Here is a 15,989-nt window from a genome sequence, read left to right as displayed (position 1 = left end):
ATTCTCTTTGCAATTTTTTTTTTTCCTTCTGCATTTGCACACAAATATTCAGAGGAGCACTGTATTCAATCAAAGGAAAACTGATTCCTCTCTGAACAAAGCAGCTTCAGAGCTGCTGATCTCATTGTACAGTTCAGTAAATTTGGATTATAAAACAAGGCCACATTTATTCACAGGCGCAGTTTTCAGCACCGTTTGGAAAAGAGATGATGACAAAGCATGACTGCAGGATGACTCAGTCTATGTTGGCAGACAGTGCCATCGAGATCTGAAGAATATTAAATCCTCCGCAGTGGTCATCTGAAGGAAAATTGCTGCCAGGTTTGTTTTGAGGCTCATTAGGCTGGCCCACACTGATTACTCACGGACAATCAGGTCACTGCAGTTGGCTGATACAACAGATAATAATGCATAACAGAGAGAACACATTTTAGTAATAACCTGGCTTGAATACGCTACTTATGAATCTACTCAGCTTCAGGAAAAAGGCTTACACAGGGGCAGATACAGACAATGGCATTAGTGTTGGATGCTCATTAAGATAAGGGGCTATCTGTGTGTGTGATCAACCCGACTGACAATAAGATATGCTGAAGCTGCAGGCGTCAGGCCTCGGAGTCCGGAGGTAAGTGCTTGACACCAACAGTCAGTCACAAAGACAGAAAGACGGACAGATAGAAAGATGGCTGCCTGCCGAACGGTAAAAAAAGTGACAGGTAAAGTCACCCCAACACGCTTACTGACTGACAGAGTGTGAGGATTATCTCAGAGACAGGCTGTAGGACAAAACATGTGGAGATGGTGAAGCAGACAGACAGTGACACGCACACGCATGAACTCCCTGTCACCACACGCATACGAGCACCTTCAGCAACTTCATTTCTTACCTCGTAATGGCGACTTCATGGCAGCTTCGACCATGCCCACCAACAGCTGCAGGCTCTTGGGGTCTTGGGCCAGCCCGGAGGCGAAGGCGGCCAGTGCGTCGGCATGGCGACCAAGGTACTGAAGGGCAACACCCTGTCGGAAGTATGCCTGTGGAGGGAGAGAGAGACAGAATCGTCAGGGTGTCAGTCTAGGTGCCACAGCGTGGGGTTTATACAAACACATTACCAGACACACTCATTTCACGCCATTTGCATTTTCTCCACATGAGCAGTTTTCTGAACATGGCACCTCTCTCTTTTGTATTCCCATAATGGAGTGATCACTGGGTTTTTTGTACTTGTTAATTGGATTATAAGTTTTACATAAATGCACATGTTACACTCTGGCTGGCTGCCTTCTCAGGAGCAACTTTTGTTTTTCTATTCAATATTTTTTTTCTTCTGTTTGTTGTGGGAGCGAACTGCACACAAGTAGAGCACTGGGATTTCTCTTTGGCTGTGCTAGAAAATAGTAGACAGAAATAAAAAGGAGAATGAGAGAGAGAGATACTTAGTCAAGTCTGTAGCCCTATAAAAGAACACCATAAATACTTCAGATTGTGCATTCCCTTTGTCAGGACGCAGTTATAAAACAATATCACAACTGTCCGGAGTCTGTTTTTGCAATATTTTTACATCAGATGTGTGCTTGTGTCTTGTTTTAGATACATGACTAGCTCTTCAAGCAGACAAAAATTAACTGCATTTGTCATCCAAGTCACATTGTTGGAAGTATAATAATTCAGCACCACTGAGACATAAACTACATGCGACTGCTGACATACTGTATCTTTCTGTGAGAGACTAAAATGTTTTGGAACATTCTTCAGATTGAAAACTAAAACAGACGCTGTCTCTGAGATCCAAAGCCCCATCAATAACTGTGTTTTTTTTTTTTTTTCATTCAGTCTGTTTGGACTCACCCAGAAAAAAGGGATGTTTTATCCAAGCAAGTTTTTGACTCAGTATGTTTGTGTCTGAGGCCTGATCAGACAGTAATCCTGGTGAGTTGTTAAACCTGACTCTGGTCCAGTCTAACAACAGCAGCAAAGAGAGCTGGAACTAGATCCAGCTCATTACTCACGATCCAAACCACTAAATCCCCCCAAGAGAAAGCAAACCGTCTCTCAGAATAGTCATATCTGGGCTTGTGTGTCAGAAACACACAATTACAGCAGCAAAGCATGGGGGAGAATGAGGGATAAGCGTTGTGTGAGGCAAAGAAACTACAGAATCTGTCTAAAATTAAAACTATCTGTCATGTTCAGAGTCCCAACCTTTCCCTCTCCAGTGTTCTTGTGTGTTGGTGCTTGTGTGTGTGTGTGTGTGTGTGGGGGCAGCAGCAGTCCAGGCTGCCGTCTGGCCACCTCCTCACTGAATAGGCAGTCACTCCACTCACAGTTTCCCAAAGTGACACGAAGGCTAATTTGCCATTAGCATCTAAGAGGCCTTTTCATTAGTCTTCCCAAGCTTCTCTGTTAGCACCGCGTGGAAGTGAAAAAGGCGGGGAGGATTAAGGAAAATGAGACATGACATTGAATTTATAGAGACCAGTAATTAATTTTGCTTCCGCCCGAGCCTCCCAATGACTACCAATCTCTCTCCAGACCTGCTGCCCTCCACAACATGTCTACCTCCCTTCGCTTGCATCACAACTCCATTGAAAATGACGAGGACAGAGATTAGATTCAAAGCATTAACCTTTGTTCTAACACTGTTATTATATGAGGGGAGTGCAGGCCAGGGTATCCGCTCAATATTAATTGCATCTAGTGACGGTGGAGTTTGGGCAGGACGCACTGGCGAGAGTGGAGAGGCCCACAAACGTTTCGCCCAGGGGAACAAAAGACATTTAAAAGCACTTCCCCCTTTGATTAGATTTAGCCTACAATATGACTGCTCACCCAGAGATCTTTCTTTCATTCTCTTAAGCGCCGTGCCCTGACTGAGACGGCCAAGGATAGAGGACAAGAACAAAGATGAATAAAACAAGGCCCGCTTCAAACAAAAATTGCCATCTTTTTTTTTTTTATCCTTTTATTCTACCCCATCCTGTCCTACATAAGGCTGAAAGACTGGACTGTGTGGAGAGTGCATTAAAATACTGCAAACATAAGCTCGAGAATAAATGCATAAACGAAAGAGCCACGGCAAAAATGACAGAATCAATGTGCCGTACAGACTTTTCTTCCATTAATCTCCCGCTGCCTTCAAAATACATCATGTAGCTGCACAGACATACACACATGATATAACCTCAGCCTTTGCATAATCCAACAAGTCAATTCAACGAGTGCGGCTCATAAAACAGAAGGTTCGCTTGAATTTACATTACAGTAGCTCAATACTAGCGTAGCACCCGATGGAGGACAGAGCTGCGGAAATAACACCAACAGGTTAGCTCTGCTATTGGCATGAAGGATCACGGGAGAGGGGAGAGCAAGATTTTACCCCTACACAACATTTTTTTAATTCACGCTTAACAGGATCTTTTCTAAAAACACAGCAGCATCTGCCTAGAGCTGCTGCTACAGTGATTAGCACAGCCTTAGCCAGACAGAGAGAGCAATTGAGAGAGATAGAGAGAGGTCGAGTAGAGGAGGAGGGGGTGAGAAAGAGAGAGCATTACAGGAAATAAGAGGGCTCCACAGATTAACTTTGCCCTGTCAACATACAGCATTACATCTAAAACAGAATGCTGCAAGTCAGTGCTTAATCTTTCAGCCAAAATCCATCTCCCTAAACAGGATGCATATTGGAGAAGGACTCCTCCGAAAGCAAAGTTTCGAAACACAGGCCCTCTTGAAATGTGATGCATCTGTTAAGTGTCTTGTACAACATGTCATCCACAAACCAAGACTTCTAATAACATGTTTTGCCTGAAATTCAATCTAGGGTAAATTATTGAACCTTCCTGCATCTTTGCCTCCTCTATTTAATGCAGCAATGTGCTGATACCACAGAAGAGTGGATGGAGTGGGAAGGTTTGTCGTTCTTACCCGTGGGTAAATTCTGGGAGTGCTAATGCGCATGTGTGTCTGTACGTGTGTATGTGTGTGTGTGTGTGTGTAAGAGAGAAAAAGAGAGAGGGAGGCTGGAAAACACATATGAATATGAGAGAGGATAAAAGCTTTTCTTGTTTCTCGAACATTTTAATATTTCATGAATGCTTGTTTGATGTAGTTTTAAATATTCATGTTTTTATGCTTAGGAGGAAGAGGGAAATGATGCAAAAAAAAAAGTTATTCACTCTGGTACACTGTGCTACACGCTGTGGGGAACCAACATTCTTCGCACACATATGCACAAACAAGCTCGTGCGCACCACGGTCGCATACGCTCTCTTTCTCTCTAACGAGACACTTACAATGAAACATGGACAATTTTCTTTCAGTGACAGCTCTGTTGTTCACAATAAGGCCCACAGTCAGAGCAGCTGAACAGAAAGTTGACACGATTAAGATTGGGAGTTTGGCGCAAGACCAGCTGTTGGAGGCTCTTTTTCTATTAGCAGATTAATGCCTCAGCATATGTCCTTGCCCCCCCTCTTAGGCTCCTCTTCAGTACACTGTAACCCCAGGGGTGTCATCAGCCCCTGGGAGCATGTCTGTGTTTGCGCTTGTCTATCCCTGTTCAGGATCTGGGCCTAACAGGCTCAAAGGAAGAATATATTTTTGAGTTGCTGTGCCAAACGGATATGAGAACAGGAGTATGATTTGGGATATGGCAGAGGTAACACTCAGCATCCTGCATGATACAATTGATTGTACGATGTTCCTTATTCAGTCTCTTAAAATAGGATGTGGAAAACCTTGTTTGGTCAATAGGTTGTTGCATATTTCCAATTGCCTATATACAGTATATGAATGCTACATCTCAGTTCATTTCCCTAGGTTGTACTATAAGATGCATGGAACACATCCAAGACAAAAGGCTTACTAAAGACTGTCAACACTGTTTGTTTATCCTAACCTGACTGTCATTTTCAGCAAGAGATCAAATTGCCAAGGTAATTTGTAAATGCTGTGTATCAAGGGCACTGGAGCTGGAAACTCGCCATGTAGTCAGGTAATTTGCAGACATTTGAAGCTGTGTTCTGCCACACATACAGAGAGTAACCACAATGATGTCTCTCTAAACATACAACATAACTCCTCACCCACAATGTAGGCAGCCTGTCATTGAGCCAACTTCTCCAGCTGTGCTCCAGTAGCCCAAGGCCTTGTGTGGCTTGCTGTGCCCTGATCGGTGATCAGCAATAATAGAGATGCTCTCAAATGTGGAAATCAATAGAAGCCGCGTAAGCTCCGATTAGACAGAGCCACACCCTTCGCTGCTGTGGTGTGTTTAGGACACGCCTGCTGCAGATGGTTTCTGATCACCCACAAGGCAGGTGGTGCCAATGCGACAACTCTGAACAGAATCCCCGCCGGCCACATAATAGAACCCAAATCAGACCTTCAAATAGGGACAGCAGGCTGCAAATACACTGCACACACACATAAATACAAACAGAAGAAAAATACATCAATAACTCCTCAAGAAAACCACCCATCTGTCTCCAACAAATACGTATTGCTTGAAATCAGCTTTCCACACAGGCCACGACGCTGGGAACAGACTAATACTAATGGTGTGACAGGAACAAAGGGATTGCTGCCTTTCTTCCCTCTGTTTCTTGGCTCTTTAACTAAAGGTGTCGTTGCCTGGTTTCCAATGTGACCTAGAAGTGTCATGTGTCGACCAGGGTTTCAGGCATGTGCCTCCACCATCCCTTGCAAATCTCTGCCACTACATTTTCAAGGTGACACAGTCGATTCGCAGGGTACACAAAATGTCAACTGCTTAATTTAATATCCTGGGATAACTGTCGGCCATGACAAATTAGCTGGGAGAACAGCTAAAAAAGTGAAATGGAATGATTGCTGCTTTGGGCCTTCTGCCCTTCAACTTGACAAGCTGAAAGCCACAGTACAGCACAATGGAGGCTGCACTTAATTAAATCTATTTCTGAAGCCAAGTCTGTGAGTTTCTACCCATCTTCCTGCATCTCCCTGCAGGTACAGATGTCTTTCCCCACCGGACTAAAGAGGTCTAAGGTCGGTCTTCATAGAGGTGGCGGTGGGGGGCATTACACCCGTCGCCTCGGGCCAAACATAAACCTCTGGCCCTGGGGTCACTGGGATAGAATCATGACACAGCTGCCTGTCTATTACCCTCTCCCAAATTTAATAAGACCAAACCCTAAACCAGCAGCCACCCCTGACCTACATCGATTAAGTGTGTGTTTATCTGTATGCATGTGTTGTGTCAGTGAGAAAAAACCCTGACAGACTCATTTTGCCTCACATTGAGTGAAAGATTTCTGCATTAATCTGGCTAATCGATGAAACATTTTGCTTTTTATTTTGTCCTATATGCTGACTTGGTGTGCTGTTGTAGAACAATCCTGGTCAAGGCTACAGTAATTTTATGTTAACAACATAAGCCACATCAAAGGTGCATGTTAAGCACTTATGCAAGTCAAATTGAGGCACCTTACAATCTGCATGTAGGTAGACGCAGTAAAATATTTATGATCCATTGATGTATTCCTCCCTAAGGGCGTTGTAGACTCTGGTGATTGCTGTTCCATCCAAAGCCCTTAATTAGCCCATTAGATTAGATGGCTTTAATGAGAGCAAATTAAACTGATCATTCTTTGTGGAGCCGGCAATTAAAGGGTAAATGTTTCATTATTCAGCAAGTGGCAACAATAAGACCCAGGTAAAATTCAGGTTGCCTGGTAGAGCCTTCAGTGTGAGAGACATTGTAGTACTCACTCACGGCGGCAAGGAATCGATTAGCCAGCTCACATCAAACTGGCAGCCAGCGCAGGACTTCAGATTGGAAAAGGTCATAGTCAGGTATGTGGAATCAATGCTGAGCTCTCTGTATTCACTATTCACTCTGTATTCGCATTATCTGGCTGGGGGATGGTTTAACGTTTTCTAAAAACAATTACCAAAAGACAAAGAGAACCTTCAATAAAAAAGGTCATGGCTTATGAACGTGGAGGTGTCATGTGTTGGACATCCATTGTGACAGTCAAAGAGAAACAGAAGGGAAAAACTGATATTGCTCATTTATCACAAACAGATGAAACAGCACAATAGTGGCAGGCTGTGGGGTCGTGCAGTGACATGCTGTCACAATACACTGTTTGGCAGAGGGAATTCAATTTTCTTTCCGCTACGTGCACGTCCACCATAACTGACGGTTTTCACAAAGGAAACGGACCAATGGAAAGTGATAAACCAGCAGATAAAATGGCAATATGCCTGCAGCTCATTCCAAGCACGTTAATTCCAATGTTAGAAAAACCATGTCACACTCTTCCGCTATGATTTATAGCCCGATTTGTCACATGGATGCAGCTAGCATACTTGCATTCTTATTAGCATCTTAAGAGCCTTGAGATGTGAGGCTGAGAGGGTCAGGGTGCTAAACAGATTTCCGTGCCCCTCTCAACTAGATCCTTGCCTCTGCTCTGCCTAAGCATTGCGCACGAACCCCACAGCCACAGGGGCTGACTCTCAATTAAAGTAGGCATTAATTACTTAAAGGAGCTTTAATCAATCAAGGCCAGATGGTGAACCTGAAAAAGAGAGCAAACTCTAGGCTGCAGAAGTGCTTTCCACCCCGACTAGACTAGAGGTGGCCATAAAAGGCTTTATTACAAAATACCTACAAGGCCTACATCTTATAGAGTATATTTTTGCAACCAAAACGGGTTGTCAAGCAAGGAGCTGCAATTTCCTCTGCATCTGATTGTCACAACTTAGCTTCTTACCAATCCTTAAAACATCTATCTTATTTAATTCTAAGTGCAACAATAGAACTAAAACTCACTTTTTGTAATACAAAATTTAGGTACTGATTATTCAAAGCCAATGCCAATTGAATAAGCAGCTCTGACCATATGTGTCCCTGATGTGTTTAGCCCCACAGTGTCGACAGAAGAGGCTACTTGGCCCTGCTGCTGTACTCTCCTGGCCCGAGGCACCACATCCTCCATCTTCATTTGTACTCCGTTAATTGGCTTTGACAGTGAACTCAAGCATGGCTGAAAAATACCCTCCTCTTAGTAAACACTAACTGAGAGACACATGTTCTCAACATGGGAAACCAGGCATCTCCATTAGGCATTAGGATGGGCAGTCATGTCCAGCTGACCCTCTCTCAACACCTCTTCAAAGCATGACACTCCGAACTTCACATCTCAAACGTTGCTGCCATCTCAACTATCAAATTTCTAGTGCGAGACAAAGGCTGATGTAGTACAAAATGCAACATCCTATTCACAAGCTGTTCAAACGGACATTTTCGGAGGTGTGAAAAATTGGCTGCCAAGAAAAACAGGCATCTCTGAGCCTGAGGTGTTTTATGGGGTTGGTTATGATTGCTTGAAGATCCCAAAGAGAGACAAAGTCCACCGAGTCATTACCCTCCTCAGACTGTCACACAGTAGACACAGCTCCTTGTCAGTGTCAGCACTTGCATTGGGTTCATTAGGTTACTCTGGCCTTAGTGGGAAGTTGCTTCATCAAACAAGAGTCAGCAGCACAGGCTGTCTGACAGTGTGGCTTCTCCAGAGCTAACCCTGCAACACTTCAAAAGACTCACAGTCAGCCTTTATGGAGAGCTCTAATGAAAAGCATGGCATGAGCCCCACTGCTTTTGATTCTGCTAGTAAGGAGTCATACATGATTGAGTAAAGGCAAGCTGAATCACAGATAAGGCGCTGAGAGGCTGAGAGGACTGGAGAAAGAAGAGGGCAGAGCAAAGAAAGACAACGGTGATGTAGCCCAAAGGATTGGACATATTCTTAAATCCAGGAGGAGGTGGGAAGACAAAAGAAGAGGGTGAGAGAGAGATAAAGGTTAGCACATGAAGGAGATACCTCTTGTTATTCCATCCCAGTGTACTGTACATGTCTACTGCCATTCAAGCTATCAGAGTTCTTTATTGTATATGACCTGTTTCTCCTTCCCATCTCCCAGTGCAGCAGCAGCATCCGCATACTGGGTTGTTGTGGCTGCAGCACCACTGCTTTGCCATGCTTGTGCACACGGAGATCTCCCAAGCGATTACCAGATAAATGCACTTTAATTCACAACACATGCAGCAGGGGTTTATATATAGACTCGCTAATTCCCCCTCGGCCACACTGCAATATAAACTCCATGCTGCACCAATTTAAGTGTGTGATGAGTCCTGCGCGGACAGGCTCTTCTACTTATCATATATATGACATGCTCCAGCACATTGCAATATCAGAATCTGAAAAAAAAAGTAAGATTACCATTGGACCAGTGTGGATTTTTTATTATTAATGAGGAGAGTCGTTTTCAGGCCTTCTTGCCTATTGAGAATTATCGGCAGATGTAGTTGAGTTGAACAGCAGTACCATTTTCACGGGAGATGTCACACCCACAGAGGAAAGTAACATGCATTTTAACAAGCATAATGCTGCTAATGCACATTTTAGCAACAAGTACTCACTATTTTAGATTAAAATCCTGACAGTCAACTCCCATAATAGGGCTAATTGGCAGAGTTCTACTGTAAGGAGGTGTCTGCCTCTGATATCACTGAGTGGTCCTGTAACACATCTGCACTGTCTGTGTTAGCTCATTAAACAGCAAGTTCCCTCAGCGTTCTTTGGCCATCACCATGCATCATTAATTGTGTCCGCCTGCTAATCACGTTAGCTGCATTTCCCCGGCTTTGATATCTATCTCCATGCATGCTGCGTGACTCAGTGGCCTGTCCGGTAATACGATGAAGTGGACAGGTTTCCTCACCACCTGTGGACACTTTATACATAAAAAAAAGTAAATATGTTAATTGAAACTCCTCTGGCAACTGATCTCGACATAAAAGTGATCCACCGCCAGAAAACACACACACACACACACACACACACACACACACACACACACAGCAAGCCAAATAAAAACACTTGCTCAGAGCTATGAGTCATACTGTGGGTGCCAACAATCAATGGGGCTCACCGCACCCAGCTGGCTGTTGTAGCAGAATGTATTAATTTTCTCATTTAGAAACAAATATATACTACAAATAGATTAATGGTGTTTGATCAGCTTGGCAGAGCGATGCCAATTAGTATGCATGGATGGAAAGAGGCATGATGCTTGATTTTTGTAAGTGCTCTTCTAAAAGCATATGGCAGCTACTAAAATCCATAGAGTTAAAATAAAATGACGTGACTACCCATCTCACAGCTATATTCAAAAGCACTAAGGCTCCAGAGGAGGGGGGGGTTGCATTACTAGGAAAAAAGGTAGAGATAGAAAATAGAAAAAAAAGGAGGAGGAAGGGGACAGTGGAGCCATGGGAGCCAGGAGGGCAGGTGCACAAGCGTAGAGAATTGAGGCTATGGTTAGCTTTGGACCAGGGAGAGGTGAAAGTGGCCCTCATTTCATACAACACAGAGTTTGGCAATTACTGGTGACAGCGCATCGCACCAAGACGGGAAAAAGATTGATCCGGACAAGCAAGACCCTGTTTGCTTTGTTAAAAGTAATTAATCACTGTGGCCACGGAGGAATGGTGCCTTGAGTGCTACGCGGAGTGTGTTGGCATGTCTGTGTGTGTAGCCATATGTGAATATAAGTACATACGCGTGTCACAGCATTCATTTCTGCGCACATGTCCGAAACGGCTGAAGTGAGAGAAAAAGGATGGAGAAGGGTGGCAAGGAGAACTTTGGGGAAAAGGGGGGGAAAAAACAGGCAGATTGAAGAAAGTGGGAAGGAAGCGAGGAACATGCGCACACTGCACCCATTTATTCACATGCATGCACACAAGAGGACCAGTAGTGCAATCCATCATAAGAGTCCTATCCACACCCACTGAGCAGAGAACTACAGTGAAGGGGAACTGTGGATAAAGGAGGTAGAAAAGGGGGAAAATAAGGAAGGATTCTCCTTCTTTCACCTTCACTTTACTCTAAGTGAAATGGTGAAGGTTAACTTACTCCCCAGTAATATGAAATAAACAACATTCACTGTGTTTCGTTGTGACCATTCTCTCCCTCTTTCTAAATCAATTCTCTCTCTGAAAAGAAAACTGGAGCATTACAGCAATGTCATTAAAACCAATTTGGCATCCATCATATTTTAATTGCTCATAAAAACAATTTTTAATTGAAAGAGAAATCTAAAAGTGTTCTTGTTATTATCACATTAGACACCCTAGCTCTTCTGGTGATTAAAGTGATTCTAGAGACCTTGTGCATAGCCACTGTTAATGCCTCCTATATTCTCTTGTTACCTTTTACCCTACTAGACAGTTATCTAGCTGTCAAACCAAACAGGCTATAGTTATAGTTACTATAACTGTTTACATTGTTGTGCTTGTTGCAAATATAAAAGCTGAGATAGAAAGCTCAAAGTGAATACACAATGTGCATACTCTAAACCCCATTAGATCACATACACACACACACACACACACACACACACACACACACACACACACACACACACACACACACACACACACACACACACACACACACTGCCTTGAAGCTCTCAGTGCTGTGAACCACACTCCCTCCTCCCTACCCTCCACACTGCAGTGATAACAGCAGCAGGAGCCCACAGCCACAGAGCCACCGCCATGATCAATAAGAGTACACACACACACACACACACACACACACACACACACACACACACACACACACACACACACACACACACACACACACACACACAGGGGAGTCCAGTGATCCCGCAGTAGCTGGAGGTCTTAGGGGAATGGGCGTCACTGGGCGATGGGAAAATTGGATATGAAATCGTGAGTGGAGTAGAGAAGAAAAAACAGAGGGGTAGGGCGTGAGAATACTATGGGTGTTCTCTAGTGTCATATTTCTATCCCTAAGCTAGAGAGTTAGAAGGGCAGCAGCTGCAGCAGAGAAATGGCCATGCGCTGAGAAAGCGCTCATTGAAGTGTTGGCTGTGCAGCCGCGGGCCTGGACACTAATAGAAACAGAAGCCAGGGACGCCTCTATGTCAGTGCCTCAGCTGAGCAGAATACTAAATTCTCCTCTCGTGCTAATGATTACCCCGAGCAAGGTGCAGGTCTGCAACACCACTTTGCAAATGAACATCAGCAAACCTGCAAATTCAAATTAGCACATTGTCCGGACCCGCCGGTCTGCACTCAGCTCTGTGGTGCAATACCTAGAGGACACAGTTTGACTAATAAGAGGAATGATTCTCTGGCTAAAGCTAAATACTAAAGGCTTTGTATCTCCCCACACTGCACTTCTCTCCTCTCTGTGTTAATGCAACAGTTTGTCTGAGCACAAACCGAGGGTTGAGGGTTTCAGGAGTAGATGTGGCATGATAAATGGTGAAAAGGCACTGACCCCCACTCTATAGCAAAGGTGTATGAATTACCTATCAGCCTAGCCGGGGAGTGATGACCCCAGTCGATGTAGCCAACTCCACCGCCATCATTTACTGAGCCACTAGCCCTTGTTTTAGACCTTGCCATAACTTACACACACACACACACACACACACACACACACACACACACACACACACAGAGACACCATTCTGGACCATTTAAGGAGGACTCACTCTCATAACTTATCATTAGATGGCACTGTGTGTGAGTGATGTTCTATTACTTAACTACAATACAGATATTGAAGCATATTATATCATGCTTACTGAGGTAATTATAAAAGATGAGCAGAGGGTCCAACGCTATCACGTCAGTTTCATTTAATACCGTGTTTACCTGCAGTTTGTAAGCTCATATTAGTCTTTATATGTCAGTGCACAGCAAAAGCACACAGTTTCATTTTTTGCTTATGTTCCCTTTTCTGCAAAATATGTTACTGCTCTCTGTGCTGGAAAATATGTTACAAGATACTTCCTAACTATATCCTAACACTATCCTCCCTGCATCATTTATCATGTTGTGGCATTAAGATAACATCCTGCACTAAGCCATCTTCTAGTGCTACTCTATGAATAAACTTCCTAATATCAGCTAGTGATGGCTCATTATGCTGGCCTATCATGCTAGGGCTCTTTTAAAGTGTTTTCTCTCTTGGGTAAAAAAAAAAAACTCCATGCGCTTCTATGCCTTTTCTGCGCTGCTGGATTAAGCATCCTGTTTTAAACATTTTTCTGCTGCTTTTTTCCCCAGAGCCTGTGGAGATGAAGAGAGCTTTGGAGTGTTCAGAGAGAATTTCATTCAACCTGTAGTGCTTCATGTTCCCCCAAGGGAGTTTCCTTTCCTCTGTCAGGGGTCTGAAAGCTAAACAACCCCGAGGAGAGGGCCAGGGAACCACTCATCTACTGTACAAACATGGTAAGCACAGACATGGTGGAGCAGCAGTCCGTTTACAAGGCTAACCAAGCAGATAGATCACTCCTGATCACTCTCAGAGAGCATCTCTCAAGAGGTCATATGAACATATGTTCATATGCTGTAATAATTTCAGTATATAGCAGATATATTGAGACACTGGAAGTCATACAGACTAAATTAAATGTAATCTTGGAATAACAGGTTAACTGTGAAAGATAGTTGTTTAAATGAACATGACTTTGAGGTTTTAAAGCATTGTTAAAAACCTCAAAGTTTAAAGCATTGTTATAAAAAAAACTTGCCTAATTGAAACTTTGACATCTGCTGAAATCCTCTCCATCAAATAAAAAAACACACTGACATAAACAAACCACAACAATCCGTGTGTGGATGTCTTTTAATGTTTGTGTGTGGTGTGTGCATGTGCGTGTGCTCCCCTTCTATCACTGAGTCGTCTTATTAAACCCGTTGCCTGGAGAGGCCATAGCAATTACTCACTCCCTCACAACACCTTTTGGACTTTGGGCCACATTCGATGTGCTGCTCCAAATGTCACACACCTTAGCTGGCAATTAAACACCACTCTCCCTCAGTGCCTGTTTTAATGGGCTTCCTCTACTAAAAATAAAAGCTGCAAGGTATTCTCATATCACATTACAGAAAGGGTATTGTGTTTTATGGAGCATAATTTATATATAATTTGCAGATATTCTCAAGTTATTAAGCTCAATTAGAGCGGCATGATATCTTTGTATTGTATGAATGATTATGAAAACATTCACCGGGAGATACAGGCAGCTCATGACACTCTCTACTTGATTGGCATATGCAAGCTACGACACTTTTTACTGCTAAGAATGGCTTCGGTTTTGTTTTAAGTGTCCTTCATCTTTAGTCTCATCTAATTGATGTCATCCAATAAAGCCTGTAAGTTGCACAAAAATATTATGTTTAATGTTTTCAGCTTTGTTTAAGCTATTTCGAATTATGACCAAAGATTTTATAAAGCTTTTATTGAGGAAAATGGTTTATGATTTGTAAATGCGATCACCAGACATAAAGGCTAATGAACTTCTACTACAAGCTACTTCCAACTTGTAATTACATTGTGTAATTAAATGTACAAGTTGGTTAAGTTTAAGTGAGCAGAGTTTGCAAGAGCATGAGTATAAACAAGTATAAGGAAGGCTGTAAAGGCAAACCCATGAGTAGCTCTTTTTTAAGACATATAAAAGTTAAAAAATTCACGGGTGGGGTATTTACTGTTTTATTTCATGTTATGGCGTAGAACAAAACCTGAAAATCTCTTAAGCTTGTCTTAACCACAGACCTTATTTCAGGCATCTTCCCAAAAACCCATTCAGAAAATTAATTGACTTTGAGGCAGGGGAACAGGAAGTGCTCAAATTCAAACTCAGTTCCGGTATTTAGGACTCACTATCAATTAAAAACTTGCCTCCCTATTTTGCATATTCTCTTTGCAGTGAGTGCGGAAACATAAGGTGATAATTTCCTACAACGAATCAAAACACAAGGTCAGAGAGCAGCCACACTTAATGCATACACCAGCCAGGTCAAAGTTTGACAACACTCTCCTGTCAAGGCTCATTCAGTGAGACTGAATCACATCCACCGTTCTCTGTTCTGTTCACCTCGGTGTCACTCTGCAACACGTAAAGTCCAATTAATAGACTAGTATCTATGCATGCGTGTCACAATGGCAGCTGCCTTACCCCCTCCTTCTTACTGGGCACAGCTACAACGGGTGCTCAGTGTTTATGTCACCTCTTAATTGCATTTTTCCCCCATGGTAGAGGTATGGCTTTGTGCAGACGCCCCAAGGAAGAAAAAGAAGGTCAGGCTGCCAATTTGGAGCTGGCAGGTCGAGAGTAGCGGCAGCACTTAGTTTCGCTTGAGAAGAGAATGGAGGGCTGCTGCTCATCTATGGAAACCAGGACAAACAAAAGAGATAAGTGAAGGGGAAAGGAAGACAAATCCCCCTCCTCTCTTTGCAGTCTGGAGGCTCTGGGAGAGTGACATCAGGCTTACAGAGAAGTCCCATGCTGCACGGCTACCTGTGATTGAACAGGGACAACACCGAACAGGAGGGATGGATTTTCAGGAGGACATTTTAATGTCCTGTACTACTGAGAGTATGCAAAGCAAACACACAAGTACATCTCTCATAACCATTTATACAAAGTGTTTGTCAAAGAGGACTGCCCACGTTGCTCCAAATATAAGCACAATTAGCACTAAATTACTATCTTTAAAGCCAATGAACTGTTAAAAGCTCTGATGTCTTCCTTAATTTAAATTGAAAAATTCAAAGGCAATGTTGAGTTCCATACTTAATCACAAGCTCCTATTCTATGACCCCGACGTAACTGTTTATCAAACACAGTTGGTGAAGAGACCTTAAATAGACTTTCAAAGTCACTTAAAGAACAAACTGTGAAGCTGAAGTAAATCATAAAGGCGCCTCATGATAAAATGTCATGTAACCCTGAGGCATTTTGATTTGCCCCCGGTGATTAATGGTTTTCGGTGATCTGGTCCTGTTCAATGTGGCGATGCTCTGTAACCTTAAACAGATCCCAAAGTCAGAAGTCTAAAGTAAGGAATAAAGTATAGGAACTCAGGCCACTGCCCTTCATTGTTAGA

General features: G+C 43.2%; 1 protein-coding gene across 3 annotated transcripts in view; it reads right to left on the bottom strand.

The window, feature by feature from the left end:
- LOC127376114 (tetratricopeptide repeat protein 28-like) overlaps window positions 1-15,989 on the bottom strand; it is a 164,074-nt gene that overhangs the window by 66,309 nt on the left and 81,776 nt on the right. For all 3 annotated transcript variants that reach the window (XM_051422708.1, XM_051422709.1, XM_051422711.1), the window contains one exon: window positions 888-1,035. In XM_051422708.1, the coding sequence (XP_051278668.1) occupies window positions 888-1,035 (148 nt within the window). The remainder of the gene's footprint in view (window positions 1-887; window positions 1,036-15,989) is intronic.

Source organism: Dicentrarchus labrax, unplaced genomic scaffold (genome assembly GCF_905237075.1).
Source record: "Dicentrarchus labrax unplaced genomic scaffold, dlabrax2021, whole genome shotgun sequence".
NCBI lineage: Eukaryota > Metazoa > Chordata > Actinopteri > Moronidae > Dicentrarchus > Dicentrarchus labrax.
The sequence above is the reverse complement of the archived record's forward strand: the minus strand, read 5'-3'. Positions and strand labels throughout refer to the sequence as shown.